Source organism: Notothenia rossii (assembly GCF_949606895.1).
Source record: "Notothenia rossii genome assembly, chromosome: 5".
Classification (NCBI taxonomy): domain Eukaryota; kingdom Metazoa; phylum Chordata; class Actinopteri; order Perciformes; family Nototheniidae; genus Notothenia; species Notothenia rossii.
Genome location: NC_136903.1, coordinates 61,289,014 through 61,316,518, shown reverse-complemented (window position 1 = coordinate 61,316,518; position 27,505 = coordinate 61,289,014). Strand labels below are relative to the sequence as shown.

The following is a 27,505-nucleotide window of genomic DNA, read 5'->3' as shown; positions in this document are numbered from 1 at the left end:
TTGTTGAACTGTCTGTTTAAAATTAATCGAAGCATCAGACAAAAAAATATTTGGAAAATAATTTATATTTTGATTTAGGTCAAAATATTATATTTGTAAACCTGAAGAGTAAATGCCAGTGCCTTACCAGCCATGAACCTCACTGCAGAAGCTTATATATAGACATCTAAGTTTTCTGTGCCCCGCCACTTTTGTACATATAGAAACGCCACTGCTCCTTCACCTCCTTCTCCATGGATGTCCTCCAGAAACGTTGTTTTATAATGAACATAGTTCTCTTGACTCCAGGGTGACAGGTGAGCAGCGAAGTGTGAGCCCAGTGGATCACCTGTGGTCGCTCGGCCTCCTGAACGAAAAGCCGGTAAGAGGGGCAACCCCTTGGTGCAGGAGCTCCAGCATTGGCTCGTATTACCTCCTTCTCTACTGACCAAGTCAGCGCTCCTACCACCCGGTTTAATGGGACGATGGGTTCCGGCTCCTTGACTGCAGGCACAGGGTCAAACGGACGGGACAGAGCGTCAGGCTTGACATTCTGAGACCCCGGCCTGTAGGAAAGATCAAAGTCAAAACGGTTAAAAAACAAGGTCCACCTAGCCTGGCGGGAGTTCAGTCTTTTGGCTTTTCTTATATACTCCAGGTTTTTGTGATCGGTACAGACCACAAATGCTCACGGCTCATGCTTCACGGCCAGCAACTCACGGTTTCCCACGTCGTAATTTCTCTCTGCTGGGGTGAGCTTCCTGGACAGGAAAGCGCAGGGGTGAAGTTTGTTTTCCTTCTGTAGTCGCTGGGAGAGGACCGCTCCCACCCCTTCCTTGGAGGCATCCACTTCTACCACAAACTGATGAGTGGTGTCCGGCAGGGTGAGTATGGGAGCAGAGGTGAACATTCCTTTAAGCCGAGAAAAAGCCTCCTCAGCCTGAGGAGACCACAAAAAAGGCACTTGAGGGGACGTGAGGACATGAAGAGGGGCTGTAATAGCACTGAAACTCCGCACAAAACGTGTGTAAAGATTTGCAAAGCCTAAAAACTGCTGCACTTTCTTACGAGAGTCAGGGGTAGGCCAACAGGCTACTGCGCTAACCTTCTCTGGGTCCATCCTAAACTGACCTGGCGAAATGATGAAGCCCAAAAAAGTGACTGTCTCTGCATGAAATTCGCATTTTTCTGCTTTGACATTACATTACATTACATTACATTGCATTTAGCTGACGCTTTTATCCAAAGCGACTTACAATAAGTGCATTCGACCAGGAAGATACAACCTTTAAGAAAACAGAATCATATAAGTACATCAGGTTTCATAGAGCCAAACATTTCAAGTGCTACTCAACTGGCATTTAGAAAGCCAGCCCTTTATTAGTATATAAGTGCTTTGTTAGTAATTTTATCGCTCGAAGTGGAGTCTAAAGAGATGAGTTTTCAGTTTGCGTCGGAAGATGTGTAAGCTATCTGCTGTCCTGATTTCAATGGGGAGCTCATTCCACCATTTTGGAGCCAGGATAGCAAACCCACGTGTTTTTGCTGACGGGAACTTGGGTCCCCCTCGCAGTGCGGGTGCAGCGAGCTGTTTGGCTGATGCAGAGCGGAGTGCACGTGCTGGGGTGTACGGTTTAACCATGTCCTGGATGTAGGAAGGGCCAGATCCATTCGCAGCATGGTACGCAAGTACCAGTGTCTTGAAGTGGATTCTAGCAGTTACTGGAAGCCAGTGAAGGGAGCGGAGGAGCGGTGTGGTGTGGGAGAATTTGGGAAGGTTGAAGACCAGACGAGCCGCTGCATTCTGGATGAGCTGCAGAGGTCGGATGGCACATGCAGGTAGACCAGCCAGGAGGGAGTTGCAGTAGTCTAGGCGTGAGATGACGAGAGCCTGGACCAGAATCTGCGCTGATGTCTGGGTCAGCTGGGGACGTATCCTCCTGATGTTGTAAAGCGTGTATCTGCAGCAGCGGGTTGTAGCAGCGATGTTTGCAGTGAAGGACAGTTTGTTATCTAGGACCACACCCAGATTCCTTGCAGTCTGAGTCGGGGAAACAACAGAGGTGCCGATGTTGATTGTTAGGTCAAGAGTGGGACAATCTTTTCCCGGAAGGAAGAGCAGTTCAGTCTTGTCAAGGTTGAGCTTGAGGTGATGAGCAGACATCCACCGAGAGATGTCTGCTAGGCAAGCAGAGATGCGTGCGACGACCTGGGTCTCTGAGCGGGGAAAGGACAGAATTAGTTGGGTGTCGTCAGCGTAGCAGTGGTATGAAAAACCATGCGGGCTAATGACAGACCCGAGCGAGTTTGTGTACAGGGAGAAGAGGAGGGGACCAAGAACCGAGCCCTGAGGGACCCCTGTAGTTAATTGACAAGGGTCGGACTCGGACCCTCTCCAAGTAACCCTGTAGGTGCGGTCGTTGAGGTATGAGGTGAGGAGGGAAAGTGCAGTGCCTGAAACTCCAAGTTCTTGGACAGTGCGAAGGAGGATCCGATGGTTCACCGTGTCGAATGCAGCAGACAGGTCCAGAAGGATGATGACAGAGGAGAGGGAGGCTGCTTTAGCAGTGTGCAGTTTGTCAGAGACAGCAAGGAGAGCAGTTTCTGTTGAGTGACCTGCCTTGAAACCAGACTGGTGCGGATCCAGAAGGTTGTTCTGATGGAGATAAGAGGAGAGTTGTTTAAAGACAGCGCGTTCAAGTGTTTTAGACAGGAACGGGAGGAGAGAGACGGGTCTGTAGTTAATAACATCAGACGGGTTGAGAGTGGGTTTCTTTAGGAGAGGGTTTACTCTTGCCTCCTTGAGACTGTTTGGAAAGTGACCAGAAGTTAGAGAAGTGTTGATGAAATGGGTGAGAAATGGTAGAATATCAGGAGCGATAGTCTGAAGGAGGTTTGAGGGGATAGGGTCCAGAGAACAGGTGGTAGGACGGGCAGAGGTAACGAGGGTAAGAACCTCACTTGGAGAGAGAGGGGAGAAGGAGGTCAGTGTGTGGGTGAAGGGAGGGTCTGGTGACCCAGCGGTGAGTAAAGGTGAGTCAGAAAAAGAAGAGCGAATATCATCAACCTTTTTTTCAAAATGGTTAACAAAGTCGCTTGACAGAAGGGAGGAGGGGGGAGGTGCTTTGGGGGGGTCCAAGAGGGTGGAGAAGATAGAAAATAGTTTTTTGGGATTGGAATAGGAAGATTGGATCTTATCTTGAAAGAAAGTGCTTTTTGCCTGAGAGATGGAAGCAGAGAAAGAGGAGAGGAGAGCCTGATAGGTTAGGAGGTCGTCATGGTGTTTGGATTTCCACCATTTCCGCTCTGCTGCCCGAAGGATGGTTCTATTAGCACGCAGTGCATCATTTAGCCAGGGAGCAGGAGGGGACTGACGAGCCGGCCGCGATGTGAGAGGACAGAGAAAGTCCAGAGAGGATGAGAGAGTCGAGAGGAGAGTTTTTGCAGCAGCATTTGGAGGCAGGAGTTGGAACGAGTCAGAGGAAGGGAGGGCTGAGAGCACCGATGAGGTAAAGGTAGAGGGGGAGAGGGAACGGAGGTTACGGCGGACAGGAGCAGAGTTAGAAGAGATGAGGTTGTTATGTTTGGAAAGGGGTAGAGAGAATGAAATGAAGAAGTGATCGGAGGTGTGGAGCGGGTTTACAGAGAGGTTAGAAGTAGAGCAGTTCCTTGAGAATATGAGATCAAGGACATTGCCAGCTTTATGAGTTGGTGGGGATGGAGACAGTGAGAAAGCAAAGGTGGTTAACAGAGATGTTAGTTCAGATATCTTCCCTGTCTGGAGGTTGAAATCGCCGAGAAGTACAGCGGGAGGGCCAGTTTCAGGGATGTGTGAGAGGAGATTATCTAACTCCTCCAAGAAGTCCCCCAAGGCGCCTGGTGGACGGTAGAGAACAACAATGGTTAATTGTATAGGATGGGTTACTGTGACGGCATGGAATTCAAAGGTGGAAGGAGTGAAATTAGGTAGCTTGAAGAGGGAAAAGCTCCATTTGGGAGAGAGCAGGAGACCAGTGCCACCTCCTCTGCCAGAGGGTCTGGGTGTATGGGAGAAGGAATATGCTGTGGAGAGAGCTGCTGGGGTGGATGTGTTGGATGGAGTGATCCAGGTCTCCGTGAGAGCAAGGAAATCCAGAGACTGCAGGGAAGCGTAGCCAGAGATGAAGTCAGCCTTAGGAACAGCTGACTGGCAGTTCCACAGGCCCCCTGAAACGAGATGTTGGATCTCAGTGGAGCATGTGGGATAGACGAGAGCAGGCCGGTGAGATCTAGGAGAAACACGGGGCCAGTGATAATTGCGAGAAGACACATGAACAGGAATGCAGAAAATACACATGATTAAAGCATGAGGGGCTAGAGAACCCAAGAGAATTGAATAAAACTAAATAACACCAGCGATACTTGGCGCAATCAGAGTAGGATTTGCCTCCTCTTTGCCTCCCACGTGACTCACACAGGACTCTTAATGTCTTTGTCAGTCTTCGTCAAGCTGACGCTGAAGCTGACGCTCCAGGAAAATGCAACTTAAGATGGATACCTGATTGCTCAGTTCTCACAGCTTTGGGGGCACGCCCCTGTAATTAGTTAGTTAACTATTTTCTGCTGATGGGCGACAGCAGAGTCTTCCTGCCTATTGAAATGCACACTTGAGGGGCGTGACTCACTGAGACCTGAGTTACGCCTGGAGTTGAGCAGATCTGAGATTTTAAAATCTCTCAGAAATCGCCGTTTTAGCTACAATAACTACAGAACAATTATACAGAGTAGAATAAATGAAACAGAGAAGTCTATTTAAACAAGAATATAACTTACAGTGATTGCTGAGTCAGTATCGATAGTGTCCTCGCCGATTCTGGAAGCACACTGAGTTATTCTGATTTGAAATGCGCTATTTAAAATGTTTTTGCACTTCCCGCAATCAGCAGAGTCTTCCTGCCTATTGAAATGCACACTTGAGGGGCGTGACTCACTGAGACCTGAGTTACGCCTGGAGTTGAGCAGATCTGAGATTTTGACAAACAACCTATTCTGGAGCAACTCTTGTAGGACCTGGCGGACATGTTGTTTATTGGTGTCCAGGTCAGGGGAGTAGATCAGAATGTCGTCAAGATAGACAAAAACGAAACGGTTCAGAAACACGTCAACACGTCGTTGATCATAGCCTGGAAAACAGAAGGAGCGTTTGATAATCCAAATGGCATTACAAGGTATTCATAGTGGCCTGAAGGGGTGTTAAAACCCGTCTTCCATTCATCGCCCTCCCTGATCCTGACCAAATGATAAGCGTTACGCAGGTCTAACTTGGTGAAAACCTTGGCATCCTGAAGCTGCTCGAATGCTGACGAGATGAGAGGAAGGGGTTACCGGTTTTTAACCGTAATGTCATTGAGAGGTGAGTAGTCAATACATGGCCTAAGAGACCAGTGGCGGCTGGTGGAAATTATTTTAGGCGGGGCTATTGTAATGGTGAATAAACCACACGGGGAACATTTTTGAGAAATTACCCCTTAAATTAAATTGGCTACACCAGGGGTTTTCAAAGTGTGGGTAGGTGAGCCTCCCATCAGAGAACATAATAACAGCCGCGCCCCCCCCTCCCAATTATTATTGCTGTTATAATGCAGGGGTATTCAATTGCATTTCAAAGAGGTCCAGTAAGAGAAAATGTAATTAAATGCTCTGTTTTCGCTGTCTGCCTTCCGCCATTTGAAATTACTCCGACTGTTTCTCTCCTCTTGTCGTGTCTCTGTGTGTGTTTGAATCTATCTATCTATCGATTTGATTGGCTGAGTAGCGTCACCTCCTAAAAACATTAAACAATAACTTTTTTAAACCTTTTTATTTTTATGTTTTAAACATATTGTATAAAACTCCCCCACTACTTGGACTATTCCTTGCACCCCTCTAGAATAAGCCCGAATGGTCTCAACCATATTGCATCAGTAACGTGCACTTGTTATTATAACAACATCGCAAGGTAGACCCTCCAGAAAAACGCGGGCAAAAATCCTTTATTATGCGGGCTAAATTCCTTGATTATGCGGGCTAAAATCCTTGATTATGCAATTAAACATGCGGGGTTTTTATGTGATTTTATGCGGTGAAACTGCGGGAAGTTGCGAAATATGCGGAAAGTTGCGAAATATGCTAAATATGCGGGAAAAAATTATCGATTTTTTTTTAAATATTGGGCTGTCTTATTCTCTCTCACACACAACCTGCCACTAACGTTAAACCCCTTTACTATTCAATTAAACACATTCAATGTTTATTTATTGCAAAAGCAATTGGGCTATTTTAATCACACACACACACACACACACACACACACACACACACACACACACACACACACACACTTCTCCGCCTAATTCTGTTTTCATTTACTCGTTCGTTATCTGCAGCTTCAATCTTGTAGGCTACTCACCTCGTTTCTTGTAGCCCTCGAAAGGGTTTTGGAGGTTGATGCCTCGTGAACGTGAGTTGTTTGGCTTTCTTGTCCGCAGCAGCAGAAAGCATTTTCGAATGTTTGAATGAATCAAAGCGGGTCGTCACCGTCGATTTTCTCTTATGCTCCAACACACAGTTGCACGGGGTGCAGAATAGTTTCCCCCCACTTTTTGCCCGGTCTTTAGTAGAAATGTTCGTCGGTAAATGAGATAGATTAGATATTTTCATTTTGGTGTTTTCTCTATCGTGTGAGCTCCACACGTTCACTCTATACAGTGTTGTTTACATTCTGTGATGCGCGAGCTGATGACGTCACGTCAAGACGAGTTAACTTTTTTTTTTCTCAACTTTGTGTGGAAAAATGCGGGGATTATGCGGCCTTTTGATAAATATACGGCCTTTTAGAAATCTGCGCCATTTTGCTGATTATGCGGTAAATTCTGCGATCGCAGAATCGCGTTTTTCTGGAGGGTCTAGCAAGGACGCTGTTAGCGATCGGAAAATTGAGTGTTGTTCAGTTTGTGTGTTGTGGAACATGCGTGTCCGTGCATGAAAATATACCACACACCCAATTACAATTGCATGTTCAATTCACCAGCCTGGAAGTTAATACAGTTGTTAAAGTTGGAACAGCCTGTGGACAGCCGTTCTTCCTTGCATGTCAGTCGCCGACACCTTCTGACAGGCACATCTAGTTGCAGCACGACCCGTATATTTCCGCACGCCGTGTTCTCAAGACATATTTTTTTTAACATTTTCAACATGGTGGATAAATCCTTATATGCTCCCGGCAACACACTGAGCGTCAACTTTGCCTCCTTATTACACTCACCCCTACTTTAGTGGGAACAATGAGTCTGCGTCTTTGATGCACAGAGGAATAAACGCAGATCATCCTCTGGCTGCAGCCTTGACCGGTACTTGCTTTTGATCAAAGTCAATGCGGAAAACTTGCACTCACACAGGTAGGTGGAGGGGAAGGGAATGAGCACTTTTACAGCCTTTTTGGCGAGGTGGGGGAACTCGGTCTCCACAGACAGCCACAAGTGGGCAAGTGTCACTTTACTCGTCTTTTTCTCGTTCTTGTGTGTCTCACGCTGCGCCTCCCCTGAAGCTCTCTGGCGCCCCCCAGGGGAGGCGCGCCTCACACTTTGAAAACCGCTGGGCTACACTATTTCATCGTTGCTGTTGTATGATTGGTGTTTAGCTACGGTATTTAGCGTCTACAGCACTTCCGCTTTTAGGGTTGACATAGACCCAAACGTCGCCCGGAGGTCCCCCGGTGTTGTTGCGGGAGCTGCTGCACTAGCTAACGCTCCACTAGCTAATGCTACATTAGCAAAAGAAACGCTTATTTCTTTTACAAATGGTGCGGCGGGCTTCAAACACGTTCCCCTCCACTGGTTTCAACCAAGCACTAAATTATATGTTTTCTAACCAAATACGGTTGAACTGACACTTCCCCATATTAATTTGTAAGTAGATTCGAAGATACATGAGTTTCTGACTGCCGCAAGCTGAAGCTTGGTTGCTTGCTTGGTAAGCTGGGTGTTCTCTAATAAGGGGCCGGGGGAAACAAAGTTAGTGATTACTGGTTCCATGTTGATTTAATTCAATACAAATTTTTTTGGGGAACTGAAAGGCTTTTACCGTACTGCAGCCTGTTATGCGGAGTGCGTTGCGGTGGAGATTTAATAGAACTCAGTAGTAGACAGCTTCCTTTAGCCTTCATTAGGCATATTTATTTATCGTGGTAGGAGAGATGCGGTTGTGCTGCCGCTCAGCTCTCGATCCAAACAACATCTAAAAGGATAAGGTAAAGGCCACATGTAGTGCAAGGTATAGTCAGTGACGTCACGTCCTGGACGCACTGCAGACAACATTGCCCTCTGCAGGACACAATGAGCAAGGGCGCACATAATTGTACAACATGTAACACCCCCACTCGATCCTAGGTTATTGTGGTACATTTTCATAACAGAATACAAACAAAAGAAATATTCTCCCCATTTGGCCTTCAATACAAAATAAACAACAAAAATACAATGGCATATATATGCATTTCTTGCACTTTAAGTGCCAAACAAATACTTAGCAAACGTTTTCAGTTGTAGCTTAGTGGCTGGTTTTGTCATTAGGTCAGCTACCATGTTGTCAGTAGGACAATATTCCAAAGATATCCTCCCACTGTTCACAGTTTCTCGGATAAAGTGATATTTAATATCGATATGTTTGCACCTCTGCCGATTTACTGGATTTCTGGCAAGTGCAATAGCTCCTTGGTTGTCATCATAAACCTTGGTTTGCCCATATTGATACTCATCAATACCCTTGAGTAGCTGTTGCAAATACATACACTCCTGTATGGCTGACGCTAAGGCCATGTATTCTGCCTCGCAGGTAGACAGTGCAACTGTTGGTTGTTTTCTACTCTTCCATGAAATGAGAGAGCTTCTCTCACTCAGACTGGCACAGTACCCTGTGGTGCTACGTCTGTCTGTAACCTCTAAGGCCCAGTCTGCATCACTATGGACTATTAGGCCCAGTTTACCTGCGTCATCCTTTTTAAAGCATAATCCACGGTCTGTTGTACCCTTAAGATACCTGAACACATGCTTCACAGTGCTCCAATGCTCTTCACTTGGTTCAGCAAAATGCTGGGAAAGTTTACTGACCACAAAACTTAAATCTGGTCTAGTGCATGTAGCCAAATAGATCAGACTTCCTACTGCCTCTCTATACATCCTTGGCTCTTCCATTTTTTCAGCATTTTCTGTGTATTCAAGTTTAGACTCACATGGGGTTTCTCTGACCCTACAATCTTGCATTCCAAATCTGGAGAGGATTTTGTTCACATACCTTTCCTGTGACATTGTGACTTGACCCTCTGACTGGTTAAAATCTATACCAAGAAAATTGTTTAATTTCCCCAGGTCTTTAATTTTAAACCTATCATTGAGCATCATTTTTGACACTTTTCAGAACCTCCTCATTGTTAGCAGCAATTATCAGATCATCAACCCATACAATCAGAATCACTTTTTCGTTTTGTTTTTCCCTTGTGTATTGACAGTGATCAGCAGGATTTTGTTCAAAACCATTTTCAGTGAGATATGCCTGTAACAGAGCATTCCAGTTTCTGCCTGACTGCTTTAGACCATATAGGGACTTCTGTAATTTGCATACTAACTTTTCTCCAGTTTTTGACTTTTTCTCATAACCTTCAGGTTGTTCCAAATAGACCTCACAATCAATGGGTGCATGCAGGTATGCAGTTTTCACATCCATTTGGTATAAAACTAAATCTTCCTGCACTGCCTTTTGCATGAAAACTCTAACAGTTGTCATGTCAGCTGTAGGTGAGAAAGTTTCCTCATAGTCAATGCCTTGTTTTTGGCTGTAACCTTTTGCAACAAATCTTGCCTTATACTTGTCTGACCCATCAGTATCACACTTGAGAGTATAGACCCACCTACCCCCCACTGCCTTTTTGCCTAGAGGCAACTGGGTGATCTTGAATGTGTCATTCTCTTCTAGTGACTGCATCTCGTCATTCATGCATTGATCCACTGCCGTGACTTGGTTGACCCTATGGCCTCCTGGTAATTTTGTGGTATGTCACAAACTGCTCTATAACAAGAGTCTACACATGTTACCAGTTGGTCTACTGTATCCTCAGTCTCATAATCCTGTAAGTGCATTGGCTTTCTCCTAGCTCTAGGTGGGTTCTTTCTAGCCTCACTCTCAGTGCCTGGCTGTTCACATTCAGCCACAGAAACATCACATTGAACACTTTGACCTGATGCATTTCCCATTCTTTCATCAACATTTTTCTGAACAGTTGGCAAGTAAAACAGATTTCCACTTTCATGGAAGTCAGACCTGTTGTAACCACTCTTGGTGATCATGTGGCTGTCCCCCTTCTTGAAAGTGACTGTCGCTCCTCCATTTGTTGCTCTTGCCACTGAGAAGATATCGTGTGGATATGTCGACATATACAGTGCCTCATGCAGCTGTGCTCTCTGCTGACGTCCATCATTGTCTAGCAGATAGATCAGCGCTGTCCCTCTGCGTTGCGCCATCCCGCTGCATTTGGTCCCATCCGCCAGCTCGATTGAATGGGTGTCGGGCTGGAATGTGTTGTCAAAGCTCTTGAACTTGGCGATATCGTTCACTATGGGGGATGTCGCTCCGGCGTCCACCATGATGCCCTTCTTCTTTACGTTGGCTGATGGCCTCTCGCTTTTTGCCTGCTTGGCCATGAAGCAATGATCCTCGTCGCCGTTGTCCTCCTCTTCTTCTTCTGCAACCTTCCTGGCTCCGTCTTCTTTTCCCTTTTTCCTGCACAGGGACTCTGTGTGTGCGTTGCTCTTGCAGTGACTGCACCACACTTTCTGGGTGCACTTGCTTCTAATGTGTCCTTTTTCTCCACAGTTGTAACAAGTCACTGAAGTCAGAGTGGGTTCTCCATTCTTCCTGTGTGTCTTGGTGCCTTGTCTACTTTGCCTTGTGTTAGTCTTCATCACACTGTCCATAGATCCAGTCGTCCTCATCTTCTCAGATTCTTCATAGATCCTCAGTCTTCTCTTGAAGTCTTTAAATGTAACATCATCCTCGTTCTGTGTTACATGGACAGCCAGTGGCCTGAATGAATCTGGCAGTCCATTCAAAATGGTGGCTACAAGCAGCCCATCACTCATGTTCTCTCCTGCATCACGTAGAGCTGCAATTATATTCTCAGCCCTTATCATGTAATCAGTAACAGTTTCATTGTCTGCCATTTGTATGGTGGTCAATGATGTATACAGGTTTAGAATCCTTGGCTTGCTTTTTCCTGAATAGTGCTCCCTCAGGGCTTTCCTTCCATCCTCGGCGGCATCATGTCTTATAAATGACAGGCTCTTATCATCCAGGGCATTCACTAACTGTGCATAACAGTCTTCATTTTTTCCTGGAGCTGCAGCTAATGCGGCTTCACCCGTGGGCACTCGCAAAATAGTGTCTTTTAGCTTCAAAATGTCCAAACGGCTAAGGAATCTCGTCTCCCACAGATCATACTTATCTTCTGTTCCATCGAATAAAATCTGCTGGGATGTTCCTGCTCCGGCCATTTTTTACGTTGCATCCACGTTAACACATCTTCTCTTTATACAGGTCACTTATCTCCAAACATTGGGTTGCGGCTTGTAGAAACACTGTGTCTTCAGTTTACGCGGGAGTCTCTCAGCGCCGTCTTCATCCAGGTCCCACTAGTAGCTTCTCTTGGCTAACAGCTCGTTCTTCTGTTACCTTGTTGCTCTAGACTGGCATTCCTGGGCCCATAACCTGTTATGCGGAGTGCGTTGCGTTGGAGATTTAATAGAACTCAGTAGTAGACAGCTTCCTTTAGCCTTCATTAGGCATATTTATTTATCGTGGTAGGAGAGATGCGGTTGTGCTGCCGCTCAGCTCTCGATCCAAACAACATCTAAAAGGATAAGGTAAAGGCCACATGTAGTGCAAGGTATAGTTAGTGATGTCACGTCCTGGACGCACTGCAGACAACATTGCCCTCTGCAGGACACAATGAGCAAGGGCGCACATAATTGTACAACATTTAACACAGCCAACCCCAATTAGTGGCCCGCAAAATGCATGGCCCGCGCTGATCTACTGGCATTCACTTGTTATAACATAAAAACATAAAATAAAATGTCAGCGGTTTCGCTTTATTTTGACCTCCGTCGACACTCGTAAACCTGACCCATGACCTTATCGCGTGCATATGCAAGACGTGCTTCGCGCGCTTGACTTACTCGTCACCCACTGGAATAGCGGCAAACACATATAAACAATAGCTCGCCAGCTAGCCGCCTGTCATCCCAGCCCAGCGATTGAGCAACATGACACTAACGGGCCGTGGATAACTCAAACCCAGGATGGAATTCGCAAAGAAGAGGAAGGTAGACCAGGAAAACCGTCAGTTCAAAACTGACTGGACTGAGAAGTATTGTTTTTTTTTACCGGACCACGTCAATGCTAAACCGACTTGTTTGATTTGCATGCAGAATGTAGCTGTAATCAAATCAGACAACCTGAAGTGGCACTTCACCTCTATTCATGCTGCCAGTTTTAATGCTAACTATCCAGAGAAATCCGACCAGCGCACACAAAAGATAGCAGGTTTGCTTGCATCATACAAGCACTCTGTTTCCACAATGTCGAAAACAACATCGTCACAAGAGAGCGCATCAGCTGCCTCATTGCACGTCTCTTGGACGCTTACTAGAGCCAAGAAGCCGTTTGCTGATGCTGAGTTAATTAAACGGTGTGCGATAGACAAGGCTCATGAAGTTTTAAATCATGAGGAAAAACAACAAGAAAAGGTTGTAGAGCTATTAAAGCAGCGGCCGCTGTCGGCTAACACGGCAACCAGAAGAGTAGAGGTTTTAGCGGAGGGGTGTTTTTCCAGTCTACTCACGGATTTGAAGAAAACAGAGGCTATATCCTTAGCCATAGATTCCTCCTGTGACCGAACCGACATGGAACAGCTGTCTGTGTTCATACGATTTTTTGATGGGAAGATATTCCGGGAAGAGCTGCTGTGTTTGCTTACTCTGCCCGGGCACACGACCGGGGAAATAATCTTCCACGAGCTGACACAGTTCTTCGAAAAGAATGGTTTGAATGTGAGTCAAATCGTCTCTGTTGTAACTGACGGGGCTCCGTCGATGGTTGGAAAGCACCAAGGCTTGGTAAGCAGGCTTTCCGCCGTTAACCCGGCGCTTCTGACATTTCACTGCATCATTCACAAATCAGTGTTGTGCGCAAAACTGTGTGGAAAAATGAAAGAAACAATGGATACTGTGACGAGACTGGTTAACTTTGTGCGTGAGAGCTCTAGTCTGCAGCATCGCCTTTTTAGATCGTTGCTAGAGGAAATGTCATCTGAACACAAGGATCTCTTACTTACACAACGATGTTCGCTGGCTGAGCAAGGGCCGTGTGTTGGAGAGGGTGTGCGACCTGCGTGATGAACTGGTGTCGTTCTTATTAAGCCTGCAGAGCCAAAAAGCCCATGAGTTTTTGAGCTTTTTAACTGACACCAAGGTGATAGCAGATGTTAATTTTTTGTGTGACATCATGTCTCATCTAAATCACCTTAACCTGCAGCTGCAAGGCAAGAACCACACTGTTGCTGAGATGTACGAGGCGGTTGAAGCTTTTCGGTCAAAGCTGCACCTTTTGGAGAGAGATATTCATGGGAGGAAGCTGCACTTTCCACGTCTGCGTGAGCACTGCGAGAAGAATGAAATGCCGGAAGATCCAGTAATGAAGGATTTTGTGTCAAAACTGGCAGAAAACTTCAAGGAGCGATTTGAAAGCTCCCCTAAAATCTCACGTGACATCCTCCTCTTCCTCAGACAGCCGTTCTCTGTGTCAGCAGACGGGCAGTGGACTCGAGAGGCCAAAAGGCTGGTGCCTTCCATAGAAGAGGGAGCTCTTCAGATGGAGGTCTTATTAGAGATGGGAAGCTCTGAGTTGCTGAAAGCTCAACACAAGGATGCACCAGTGTGTGACTTTTGGATCAACTTGGTTCCCCAAGCTCGTTTCAAAAACACCAGAGCTATTGCTATGTTCCTACTCACAATGTTCCCCTCAACATACATCTGCGAATCAGGATTTTCTTCAATGAATGCTATCAAAAGCCAGGACAGGAACAGACTCTCCAGTGCACATCTTGGACAGTGCCTCAGGATTGCCACAACAGAATACAAGCCCAACATCAGACAGGTTGCCTCATCCCGCCGCTCTCACTTCTCTCACTGATTGGTGAGTGAACAACATCAATTTATTTTTGCAATTTGTCAATTCTATTGTGGTATAATAATTATTAAGACAAAAATAACAATGTTATAGTTATATTTTATATGTACATTCATTTCCTAAATAAAATGCTATGCAGCGTAATTAAAAACAAATTATTAATATGATAGAGAAAAAACCTTGGATAATGCAGGGCTTTTAACAACAGCCCACAAACTGGTTAAATTGAATACATATTTTGGTACGACATTATAAAAGTAACTAACTGAAACTCTCTCTCTGTCTTCCTGTCTTTCCCAGTGTGTTACAGTGTTTGCTGAATTGGATGTGGACCTGTCTGACTATTTGATCAGAGTTCACTCTGTTGTTTTTTATTTTTGTTTTATTGTTATGCCCCATCAGACCACAGCAAAATCATTTGTATTTGTTAAAGCATTTATTTATTATTATCAATAAATGTTTGATTTCGGTCTAATTTTGTTTCAAGGATGCATTTTTCCTTTACTCTCAACACAGGGTTTGTTTAATTACTACTGCCACTACTACAACAATTATAATAGAGGTAACATCTGCACATAGTGTAAAGCAACTTTTAGTGAAAAATAACATTTTGGCCCTTAGCTTGTCAAAAATTGGCCCTTTGGTAAATATAATTGGGGAACCCTGCCGTACTGGTTACTTTGCAGCCCGGACATTTCCCCCAAAACACATTTAGACGCTATCGCAACACAGAAGTACCTTTCAAATCCGATCATTTTTAAGACCTTTAAATCATATTTAAGACCTTTCTTATTTCTGTGGTCATATTTAAGACCTTACATTCAGATTATTAAATGTAAGACTTTTTAAGACCCCGCGGGAACCCTGGGGAGACTAAATATGAACATTATATGCAGACACAGACGTGGTTCAGAAACACAGAAATATTAGAAAACAGACCATTAAGGCAAAACATCTAGTTTGATGGATGCTGTCAAAACTCAACTACAATACGTGTGTGTGTGTGTGTGTGTGTGTGTGTGTGTGTGTGTGTGTGTTTATTTAGCACGGGCACATAGTATCTGTCCCCGGCTGTTTGAAGAGCAAGCATGGGAAACAAAAGACAGTGTTTACCTCTTTGCATCCAGCTAGTCACACACACAGTTACAATCACACTCCCTTTAATTGACATAATTAATAGATAGTTTACCTTTTCACCATCATTTGCTGTGGCCCACTGATGTTAACGATCGTAACTGAAAGGCTGCCTATCAAACGTAAACATTCAGCCACGTGACTCGCAAACTCTCGCAAGAGTTTTACACAAGACGGATCCTTTCTAGCCATAACCCTGCACCGGGCGCTGACATTGGCGCCCGGTGATCATCAGATTTGACGACGCTGATTGGCTGAAATTATGTTTCGGAGCCATATCTTACCGATAGCAACAGTCAGCTGCTAGTGGCTGCTGCTGCACTGGTTGAGGGCTCCTCTCTTAGCGCCCAGACGAGAGAGGGTAATGATACACGGGCAAGGCCAGGCAGGAAACATGTGACTTATCAGTAACTTTAGACATCGTAACACCATTTTAAACAATATTTTATTGTAGATTATACATTTTACTGATACCAATTATATAATATTTACCTTCTTCATTACAAATTAAAATTAAAAATATATATTTAAAAATATATATATTTAATTTTTATTTTTTCTTATTTTTTTTTTATTTTTTTTATTTTAATTTGTAATGTGGGAAGAGGTGGGGCGCGCCCCTAACGCCCCTATGGTCCGGCCGCCACTGTAAGAGACCCATCCTTTTTTCCAACAAAAAAAAAACTCCGCTCCTGCTGGTGATGAGGAAGGGCGAATAAGGCCTGTTTTGAGGGAGACATCAATATAGTCCTTCATGGCCTCTTTCTCAGGTCCTGAAATAGCATATAGTCGACCCTTAGGAATTGGAGACCCAGCAATCAGGTCAATAGCACAGTCATAGGGGCGGTGAGGAGGAAGAGTCAGAGCCTTGGATTTACTGAATACTTCACTTAAATCGTGGTAGCAGGAAGGGACTGAAAGTACATCAGGAAAATATATATCTGGGATAGTTCCCTGCCTAACACTCCCAGTGTTACATCTCCTGTCAATCTCCGCTACCTGCCTAACACAGTGATCTATGCAATTCTTTCCCCACCCCTCCACCCTCCCAGATTGCCAATCTATGTGAGGGTTATGAAGTTTCAACCAGGGAAACTCCAACATGAGTGGATGTTGGGCTGAGTTAAATAAGTGAAATGACATTGTCTCGTGATGGTTATCATTACATCTTATTTCTAAAGGCTCTGTTTGGTGAGTCACTTTAAACAACAGCCGCCCATCGAGAGCACTCGCTTCAAGAGGCTGGGGTAGAGATTTAGATTTTATGTCCCATTTTTTAACTAAACCCCAATCCATAAGACTTTCGTCTGCCCCTGAGTCAATGAGAGCACCCTGAGTAACCACATTGTCTCTGATTTTTACCTGGATGCGGGTCAGGGTGCGAGGAGGAAAGTCAGAGGAAGAGATCCGGCTCACCAACGTACTCCTCTTTATTGGTGAGCCTCCTCTTTTACCGGACAAGCCGCTTGTGGATGTCCGCGCTGCCCGCAGTAGAAGCACAGACCCTCCTTTAATCGACGCTGACGCTCTGCCATCGAAAGCTTGGCACGGCCCAACTGCATTGGCTCCTCCACGGAGCCAGGGGGCGCTGTTGTCCGGAACGCAGGTGGTGAGGGGTGACGGGGCCTCCAAGAAGAAGTAGTATCCAGCGGCGAGCGTCTCCTCTGGAGAGGCGGATCAACCGCATCCTTGGATTTATTCCTTCTCCTCTCCGTCAAACGATTGTCTATCCTTATTGCCATGGATATGACAGAGTCCAATTCAGCGGGCAGATCGAGAGGCGCTAGCTGATCTTGTAGGGGATCCGAGAGTCCGCTGACGAAAGCGTCAAACCATGCAGCGGAGTTCCAGCCGCTGTCGGCTGCCATAGTCCGGAACTCGATGGCGTAGTCAGCCACACTCCGCTGATGTTGTCGCAGCTTGATCAGAGCCCGAGCTGCTTCCCTGCCCGGCTTGATCGAAGATCTTTCTCATAGTGTCTATGAAGTCTTCCAGAGACCCGCAGATGGGGGAGCCTCGGGACCACTCTGCCGTAGCCCACGCTGCTGCTCGGCCGGAGAGATGGGAGATCATGAAAGCCACTTTGGAATTGTCCGTGGGAAAAGCAGCCGGTTGGTGGTAATAGTGTAGCTCACACTGCACGATGAACGACCGGCTGCCTTCCGAGTCTCCGGAGTACTTTTCAGGTGGAGCCAGACGCATGGAAGTACTGTGCGGCTCAGTAGCCCGGTTGGGATCGAATCCGGTCGCCGTCTGCCAGTAGATTTACTTGGGTCGTCACCGATGTTTGTAGTTCCCCATGGCTGTTGGTTAGATTCTGCACTCCCTGCTGCATGGTGGCCATATGCTCCTCTTGTTGCCCAAGACGTTGGCCCTGAGAGCGGATGGCGTTCTTAATCTGATCTGAGTAGGCTGAGTTCATCTTGTTGGTCAGTTCGTACTGTCAAGGAGTGAACTCTGAGGCATGAACTCAATTGCACGACTCAAAACTCAGACTCGGATATTGTTTCAAAATAAAGACTTTACTGGGATTTGCACAATAATGAAAACAAGGAAAACAAAACACTCTTTCGAGGAAAACTAGAACAGTGATCAATAACATAGATTTGTGAGAAGTCCGTGAGGTAAGCAGGAACGTAGGTCATAGAGAGACAACGAACTGACAATGAACAGGAGGGAGCTAACACAATATATACACAGGTAAAGGGGACACAGGTGGAAACAATCAGGGCGGGGAAAATAATCAAGGACGCAGGAGACAGAAGGGGGAGGGGAGCATGGAGGCCTGAAATGAGAGGGAGAATTAATTAAGGGACTAAACATAAAGCACAGGACAAAGGGACATGACAAAACTAACATAAAGAATAAACTTTCACTATAAGTTTCTTAGACATGACAGTCATTGAACAAAATAGAAACTCCACCTCCTTTCTTATGCATTCTTTCCAGACTCATAAAACTAAAGTTGGAAGTGGTTGATTCGATAAGAACAGCTGCACTGTTATTTTGTTCAATCCAAGTTTCCGTAAAAAACATAAAATCGAGATTGTGCTCAGTGATAAAATCATTGATTAAAAACGTTTTTCCTGCCAAAGACCTGACATTTGATAAAGCTATAGTTTAAGTTTGTTAAATACATTATCAGTCAGATTTTTTTGTGACAAGCTGTGGCTGACATGGAATCACTGCTACATTTGATAAACTCACACAAACGTTTGAGCGCTTCCTGTTTCTAAGCTGATTTACCGCTCTCAATCTATTACCTATCAGCACAGCTTCTAGCAGGCAGGGCCCCGGCATGTCCTGGAAAGAGTTGAGAGTACCATACGCCCTTGAGCCTGGACCAGGGGCGCCGCCAGGGATTTTGGGCCCCATGAAAAGATATCACATTGGTTACTTCAAAAAAAAATTCTTAATGTTCTCAAATAGTTTGGGCCCCTGTCAGTCACGGGCCCTTAGAATCATCCTAACTTTTCATCCCCTTACGGCGCCCCTGGCCTGGACCCAGGATCAGTTAGAGTTTGCTGCGTTTTGTACACACACATTCTTATCAGGCTTCGGAGACCGCAGATGCTGTCTTGAAGGGGGGGAGGTGGTTGACGTAAGCACGGTGATGAAGACGGTGCGCATCTCTGCTTCGGTGATTGTGGTGGGCGTCGTTGAGGGGCGGGGGTAAAGGACATGCTGCCAACCCTGCGTATCGCCTTCATGTGATCGAACTCCAGGAGGGTGGGCGAGGGTGAAAGGGTGAACGGAGAGTAGAGAGAGCTGATGGGTGAAGGAAGAGTATCCTCAAAGGTGATAGGGAGGGCGAAGGGCGGTGGAGACTCCTCCATTTGTCTCATAGGTTTCCCATTCTCAAGACATTCCTCAGGCGGGTGCAGTGATACTTCTTCAAGGTTTTCTGCGATGTGTTGTGTCTTTCTCTTGTTTTGATTCCTCTTGTTACTTCTCCTTGGCAGAGGGAACAGATTGATGATGCAGGCAGTTGAATATGTTAGAGATAAACAATTTCACTACTGACTTGTTCAGGCAAACTCCATCTGCCTTAAAAAGATGTCTGCGGTCCCAGAAAAAGTTAAAATTGTCAATAAAATTTACAGAATGGTCAGTACAGGCAGTTGAAAGCCATGTGTACAGTGCAAACAATCTGCTGAATCTCTCCAATCCTCTTCTGACTGGTGGTAGAGGGCCACTGATGAACACCTCCGCATTTAGAGGGCTGGCAGTTTCCAACAGACAGTCTTCTTTCAGCACTTCTGACTGTTGTTTCACAACATAATTTGTTCCTATGTGTAGAACCACATTTTTCAGTCGGATGTTCAGCCCCAATATGCAGGATCTTCTCAGCCAAGTCAGAGACCATGTCCTTGGGAAAACTGAGTACTTTGGTGTTGTTCTTACTAGACAGACTTTTTACATCTCTTACAGCAGAATCACCCACAATCAGAGTTTCAGGCCCAGTCGTTAGCTTTCCCTCTAGCCTTTTAGTTTTAGAGTAGCTATTGGTCCTTACCCTGCTGTGTGACAACCCAGTCTCATGGCATTTCGTGTTCACCAACACGATTTTTAATCTATTGATTCGTGTTCACCAACACGATTTTCCCTTTTTTTTTTTCGTGTTGCACAGCACGATTTTAAAAGCAATGTATTTCTACTGGTAATGTGTTTCGTGCCTGCAGCTAGGCCTGTCACGATAATTAATTGTGTTGGACGATAAATTTTTCTGGAAATTATTGCGATAAACGATAATATTCTCGGCACCGTTTTAAGACCATTTTAGACATAATGATAATATATAATAATAATTAAAGTACATCCTTTCAAACATAACTTTTTATTGAACATTCAACATTGCAAATGAAATGTGAAATAATATTAAAATATATAAATTAATAAATAAACAAATTAATTAAATTATAATAAATTAATTAAATCACACATAACCAAAACAATAAATTAAATAGAGTCAGGCTGGAAAACAGAGCTCTCTCTCTCATATATATATATATATATATATATATATATATATATATAAATAAATATGAGCACACATTATCTCACAAGCAAAAAAAAACTCCTAAAAAACAACAGTCAAGTGTACAGTCCACTGTCAAAGACCCAGATGCCTCAACAGGCCATATCCAAATCTGTTTTTCTAAGTTTTCGAGCAAGGAACACCAACATGTTTGCATTGTCGGGCGGGGGCTCTCCATCTCCAGCTACCGTGTTTGCTCCCAGCTGGGAAAACGGAATGGGGTGGTTGTGTTTTAGGTGGTTTAAAATGCGTGGTATTGCCTGCTTTTGTCGCTACCTTTTTTAAACCAATGCGACACACCGCCCGGCTCATTCAAGTCCGTAGGTTCGCCTCGTTGATTTGAATCCAAAATACTGCCACACCGGAGAATCGAGATGTGTCGTTAGGTTTTGTAACCAATTCCATTTCACTTTAAATTCCCCGCGAGTAAGTCACACGTTGTCTCCCGCTTGTCGCTATATTATTAATTTGGCTGCGACGCTGCTGCACGTGCACGCGGAGTGTCCTGACCTGGCTGTGTGTCAGCCCCGCCCCTCACAGCGCGCCTGGCAGCCACAGCGCTCCAGGCTAAAATGCTGGTCACATCTTTATGTAAACGGAAATGTATCGAGCTCAGAAAAGTTATCGACTCCATTTTTATTTATCGTACGATAAGTCAATTTATCGATTATCGCGACAGGCCTACCTGCAGCACGTCTTTTTCTCCGGTCGGGTCGTGGAAGACCGGAAGCTGTGTGGTTCATAAAAACATGTTCTTACCCAATATCAAGCCACAATTATTGCTTTTATTTTAAATCGTATAATTTCGGACTTTTGTTTCCGTCTGTGAGGAAAATAAATGGGGCTCAGAGCCTCAGAACACTGAAATCTGTATTTTTGTAATCTTTTTTTCTTCTAATTTGTTATTCTTTTCAAAATAACACACTGTTATTTACTCACCAATAACACACCATTATCCTTGCTTTTATTTATTGGTTTGATTCCATAATCTCGGGCTTTTTTGACATCCTTCAGGAACTGCATTTCGAGCGATTACCCAAGATCCTCAGCTATGGTTTAAGCTCGCTGATTGGATGGTTTAGCCGCAATGCATGCTGGGATTTGGTGTTTATATGATATGAAATCCGGAAAACATTTTAAAAGAATAAAATAATACTTAATTCCGAGTGTTCTTGCTTTTCTCTTTGAAAGTCATCACATAACGGCATTGTAATACACGGTCCGGCTGCATTACATATTACAGATCTGCCGTAGTTCTTTATTTATAGAGCCCTGATGAGAAGACCTTTGGAAAAACTGGAAGAAATGCCGCCGAAACTGAATACTTAACGTGGATCATAAATATATCAACAATTAAACAACATCTTCAATTTCTCTTCACACAATACGTCTCCTTGCAGTATCAACCTTAATTCGGCTGACTTTTATATTTGATCTAATTCGTAGATAGGTTATATTTACACCATAACGGTGTACAGCTGATATAAAAGGACTTTGATTTTCTTTGAATATAAGAATGTAAATACTGAGTCTGAAATAGTATAGCAATATGCTATAAAATTATGTGAAAATATGAATAAAACTACACATCTTCAGATGTTGTACATACATAAGTGTCCTACACTAATAATACAAAGTTATTATAGCTGTGTGTACTTTGTGTGCACCGCCTAGTGGTTAAAGCACGTTATTTAATTATTGTTTTTATGTGTTATATTTGATTAAAAAAATATTAAGAGTACATACTTTCATAGGGCGAAAGTAGAAGGTCTGTGATAGAAATATAGAATATAAAAAATCAAGAAGATACTGTAAGTGATCTCTACAATAAAACAGTTTAGAGCAGGATGTACAAAGATATTAATAGGAGGAGGTGCAAAACAGAAAAACGAATTAACCTTTATTTAAACATTAAATAATACTTTAGATTAAGGTCCTCTTTTAAATAAGAAAAAAACTTTGGGGGTATCTACAGATAAATATTAAGCCTGACAAAGTACTTAACGTCTAATATATTGCTTTCCTGCAATGCTAACTATGTTGAAGCACTTATTTTATCTGATATTATACATATTAATTATACTCTTATGTTTGTAGATAGTATAAGAAATGTGCAGAATATGACAGTTTAATGGTGGAGGTCCAAACACATATTGATAGATGTCTTGTAATGTGCTGTTGAGGAACCTGTGACCCAAGGTTTTCATTCATTGCATACACCGTAGTTGTGTATATGATAAGCCAATAACCTTTGAAAATCTTGAAATCTTGAAAGGGATGTGCAAAATAGCCATTATACAGTCTTTAATTAACTATTAGTAGAGAATAACGAGTAATGAATATACTTTATTACTCGTTTCCATTCATGTCAATTGCATATAAATGTTTAGTCTTCTCAAGCACCAACTATCAAATATCTCTCCTGATTGTTGGCACTAGGCAATCAAGTTAACCTCTGAATTGTGTAGTAGAATTACAAAGTAACAATGAGCTGTCACGTGGGTATATATTAATGCTGCTCATTATGGACACAAGCGATTTTCACCCATTTATTAATTATATGTTTTACATTTGATAACACCAATGTGTTTAATACTGGCAACTTCTAATTGTGGGAAAAACGAAAACGTTCAGTAGAGACGTCCCATGGAACATTTTGCGAAACACAATAGCCAGCATGTGTTCGATTCCAGTTTTGGATAGTCTGGCGTGGTTTTGTTCCATTTCAAACAGCTGTTTGACGCTCGGCGTAACCTTGGCGCACTGCCACTCCAACATCCAATCCCAGCGCTTGAAGATTAATCACGGGGACTGTAGTCCTAAAAGATAGATGGGGATTATGGGTAGTGTAGTGTCTTCGGCCATCCTAAACTCCTAGAGGCCAACGTCTGTTTCCGATTATTTTTATTTTGAAATTCAGTTCCTGACGGACGCCAAAAAAGCCAGAGATTATGGAATTAAACCAATAAATAAAAGCAAGGATAATTGTGTGTTATTGGTGAGTAAATAGCAGTGTGTTATTTTGAAGGTATGGCTGGGGTAGGCTATAGCCATAAAAAGAAATGGCTTAGCCCTACCTTAGCCCGACCATGAAAAATGGTGCTAAAGTAAGCATGTTGAGAACACGGATTGCGAAAATCTACCGGGCGTGTCCACAACACACAAACTGATCCTGAAGTGCACGTTACTGACGCAATATGGTTGAGACCATTCGGGCTTATGCTGGAGGGGTGTAAGGAATAGTCTAAGTAGTGGGGGAGTTTTATACACACTAAAGTGGTGGAAATTCTCTCGCGTTATAATATCAGCACGGCCGCGGTCAGATCAAAATGCCTCCGAATGCAATTTTAATAGACCTACAGCCAATCAGAGCAACGAAACGTTGGGTCTGATGCGTCATGCATTACTGATACGTCACGTTCACAGTGAAAAGTCCCCAAACTCGCGACGAGTAAATTGCAGACAGACAGCAGAACTTCTAGGATTAATTGTGTTATGGTTTAGGTGTGTTGCTTTCTCCCCCTCCCCTCTGTCCTCTCTCTCTCCTGTGCAGTGTGGTGATCGTTAGAAGGCTCAGCTGGTTCACAATGAGGAGCACCTGTACTCATCTAATCAACTCCTCCATAAAACCCTGGTCATGTTCACACTCCAGTGCCAGATAATTCCGTCTCACTCGGTAGAGCTGAATGTCGTAGTAGCCTAGCTTAGTGTGATTTTCTCTTGCTGTTTTTGTTGAAGAGTAACCTTGTTTTTTCCTCTGTTTTTCCAGTGTCTGCTCGAGCCAGCCTGAGTCCTGCTGCCGCCACCAGCGTGAACTAGATCCACCTTCATTTTGTGGATTGTTTTTTAGTTGCTCCTTTTTTCCTTTATTAAACTTTGTTAAAAGACTGAATCCATCTGGTCGCTGCCATTGTAGGTCCTGAACTTTGGACCCAGCCCTAACAAATTGTATATTTCGGATGGATAGATTTGTTCTTAAACGCCCTCGCATTGAGATACAACAAGTCGAACAGGCGCTTTAATGTGACCCTACAAGGATGCCTTTACGGATTTACACAGACTCATATGCATTTCCCTGACTCTGCCTGTGACCTCTGCTGGCTGCGAACGCAGCTTCTCCTGTCTCCGTTGCATCAAGAATTATCTAAGAAACAGCAGTGGTGATGCACGGAACAACAACCTGGGCCTGCTGGCTATCAATAAGCAGAGGAGTAAGGCACTGGATGTCCAGCGTGTCATTGACATTTTCGCTTCCAACCACAACAACCGGCGGATTGCGCTGCTTTGAAAACGTCAATAGTGAGTTTTGAATATATTTTGTAATAATGGGAGATTTGAAAAAGTGTTTTGTATGACAATAGAGACACAGGCCACCTGTTGTGTGCTGTACCTGTCTCTCTCTGTTTACCTGCGTGTGTCTGTGTCTCTCTCTCTCTCTCCCTCTCTCTCTGTCTGTCTGTCTCTTCCTCACTCTCCCTCACTCTCCCTCTCTCTCTCTCTCTCTCTCTCTCTCTCTCTCTCCGTGTCAATTCTATATGTAAACTTTTCTTTTTTCTGCCGCTGTAACAACGTGGAATTAGCAGAATAGGCTATTGTATTGTTTAACTCACACCTGTTGCTCTCTATGTAATTTATCTGATAAAAGGAGGCTAATAAAAGCCTCACGCGTGGCGTTTCACTGTCAAGGGGTGCGATATAGCGTGTATGTAATTACATTACAAATACTGACTCGAGCCCCACCACTGTATGGGTTAGCCCTACCATAGACTACCCAACAAAAATACTCTGGCGCCGCCACTGCAAATCCCATGGAAATGATTTACTCTTAGGCTTTGCACCCAGAGAGTTCCAGGGAGGACTAACACTTGTAGACTTATTACCCGGTACATAGCCCTCCTGTTCCTTGGAATCCTGGTCATGTTCACACTCCAGTGCCAGATAATTCCGTCTCACTCGGTGAGCTGAATGTCGTAGTAGCCTAGCTTAGTGTGATTTTCTCTTGCTGTTTTTGTTGAGTAACCTTGTTTTTTCCTCTGTTTTTCCAGTGTCTGCTCGAGCCAGCCTGAGTCCTGCTGCCGCCACCAGCGTGAACTAGATCCACCTTCATTTTGTGGATTGTTTTTTAGTTGCTCCTTTTTTCCTTTATTAAACTTTGTTAAAAGACTGAATCCATCTGGTCGCTGCCATTGTAGGTCCTGAACTTTGGACCCAGCCCTAACATAATTATCTGGCCATAAAACATGGACCCGGCAGAGACTGATTTTTTTTAGGCAGGCCCTGTCCTCACAGGGGGTGCTCGTGGGTCAGCACGAGTCCGTCCTGAGAAGCTTGAATGAAAAGCTTGACCAACTCACGACGGGTATGATTCAGCTGAGCGGCCGCATGGAAGACGTGGTGACCCGGCTTACCCAAGATCCTGTTCCATTCCCTCCAGATCCCTCTCCCGTTTCACCGTCTGCTCATCCAGCAACACTGAGTCCAGGTCTCCGGGAGCCACATATTCCCATCCCCGCTAGGTATTCAGGTAATCCAGGGACATGCAGCCAATTCCTTCATCAGTGCTCGTTAGTTTTCAGTCAGCAGCCAGTTACATATGCCTCTGATCAGTCTAGAGTAGCTTTTGTTATGAGCCTTCTTTCTGAGAGAGCCTCCGCTTGGTCGCTGGCAGTTTCTTCTAACAAGCCTTACCTGTGTTCTGATTATAATGCTTTCTTCGGAGAGCTGCGTAAAGTTTTTGACCACCCTGTTAGGGGTAAGGAGGCAGGCAGCCAGCTTCTCTCTCTTCGTCAGGGAAGAGACTCAGTTTCCCAATATGCCCTGGATTTCCGTATTTTAGCTGCAGAGTGTACTTGGGAACAAGCGGCTTTACAGAGTGTGTTTTTAAGAGGCGAAATCAAGGACGAAATAGCCGCTAGGGACGAGACTTCCGACTTAGAGGAGTTAATTAGCCTGGCTATTCGTCTAGATAACCGGTTGAGGGAGAGACGTAGGGAGAGGTCAGTCAGGCAGAGGGCCTTCTTCCCTTCCCCCCTTTCCTGTGTGTCACCAGCTGTTCCTCGCCCACCTCCCGAGCCCGCCAGTGTTCGTTTGCCGTTCTCGCCAGCATCTCAACCCACGCCTTACCAAGAGGAGCCCATGCAGATCGGTCGGATGAAGTTGACTGAAGCAGAGCGCCAACGCAGGTTCCGTCTGAGGTTGTGCAACTACTGCGGACAAGGGGGTCATTACATCGGGGGGTGTCCCGAGATGCCAAAAGAGCGGGCTCATCAGCCATAATGGGAACGCTGGTGAGCCATTCTTCCATTTCCTCATCCCCTGGTCGTCGTATTCAAATCCCAGGTATGCTACAGGACACATATTCCCTCCAGATCCTCATTGATTCTGGTGCTGATGAAAATTTTATTGACTCTGGCATCATCTCTAAGTTGTCCATTCCCACTATTGAACTGGCTAATTCCAAAGAAGTGTTAGCATTAGATGGCAGACTATTAGCTGAGGTCACGCACCGCACAGCTCCCATTACGCTGACCATGTCCGGTAATCATCAAGAGACTGTAGAACTTTTTGTTATCTCCTCTCCGCTGTCACCTGTTGTCCTCGGTTTACCCTGGCTAAAGGTTCATAATCCCCAGATAGATTGGGCAACTGTTTCCATTACTGGTTGTAGTAATCACTGCCACTCACATTGCCTAGGATCAGCTAAAACTCCATTTTCTTCCCCTAGTCCAGCTGAGGAGGTTGATATCTCATCTGTTCCTAGCGAGTACCATGACCTTAAACTTGTGTTTAGCAAGGATCGTGCCCTCTCTCTGCCACCACATAGGCCCTATGACTGCGCTATTGAGTTGCTCCCTGGTGCCCCCTTACCCACAAAAAGACTGTACAACCTCTCCAGGCCAGAGAAAGAGGCCATGGAGAAATATATTGGGGAATCCTTGTCCACTGGCATAATTCATCCTTCTTCCTCACCTGTGGGAGCGGGTTTTTTCTTTGTGGACAAAAAAGACAAGTCCCTGCGCCCTTGTATTGACTTTAAAGGTCTAAATGACATTACCGTCAAAAACAAGTATCCTCTCCCGCTCATTGACTCTGCTTTCG

At 44.6% G+C, this 27,505-nt stretch overlaps 1 protein-coding gene and 1 long non-coding RNA gene across 2 annotated transcripts in view; one reads left to right on the top strand and one right to left on the bottom strand.

The window, feature by feature from the left end:
* Nucleotides 1-27,505, top strand: part of LOC307039826 — a 144,614-nt gene that overhangs the window by 92,754 nt on the left and 24,355 nt on the right. The gene's annotated exons all lie outside the window — the stretch shown is intronic.
* LOC307039208 (uncharacterized protein) lies at nucleotides 1,226-4,560 on the bottom strand. The gene is made up of 2 exons (XM_079681051.1): nucleotides 2,936-4,560; nucleotides 1,226-2,635 (listed from the first exon to the last, which is right to left on the bottom strand). The coding sequence occupies exons 1-2, from the start codon at nucleotides 4,313-4,315 to the stop codon at nucleotides 1,388-1,390; spliced, it is 2,628 nt and encodes an 875-aa protein (XP_079537177.1). The 5' UTR covers nucleotides 4,316-4,560; the 3' UTR covers nucleotides 1,226-1,387.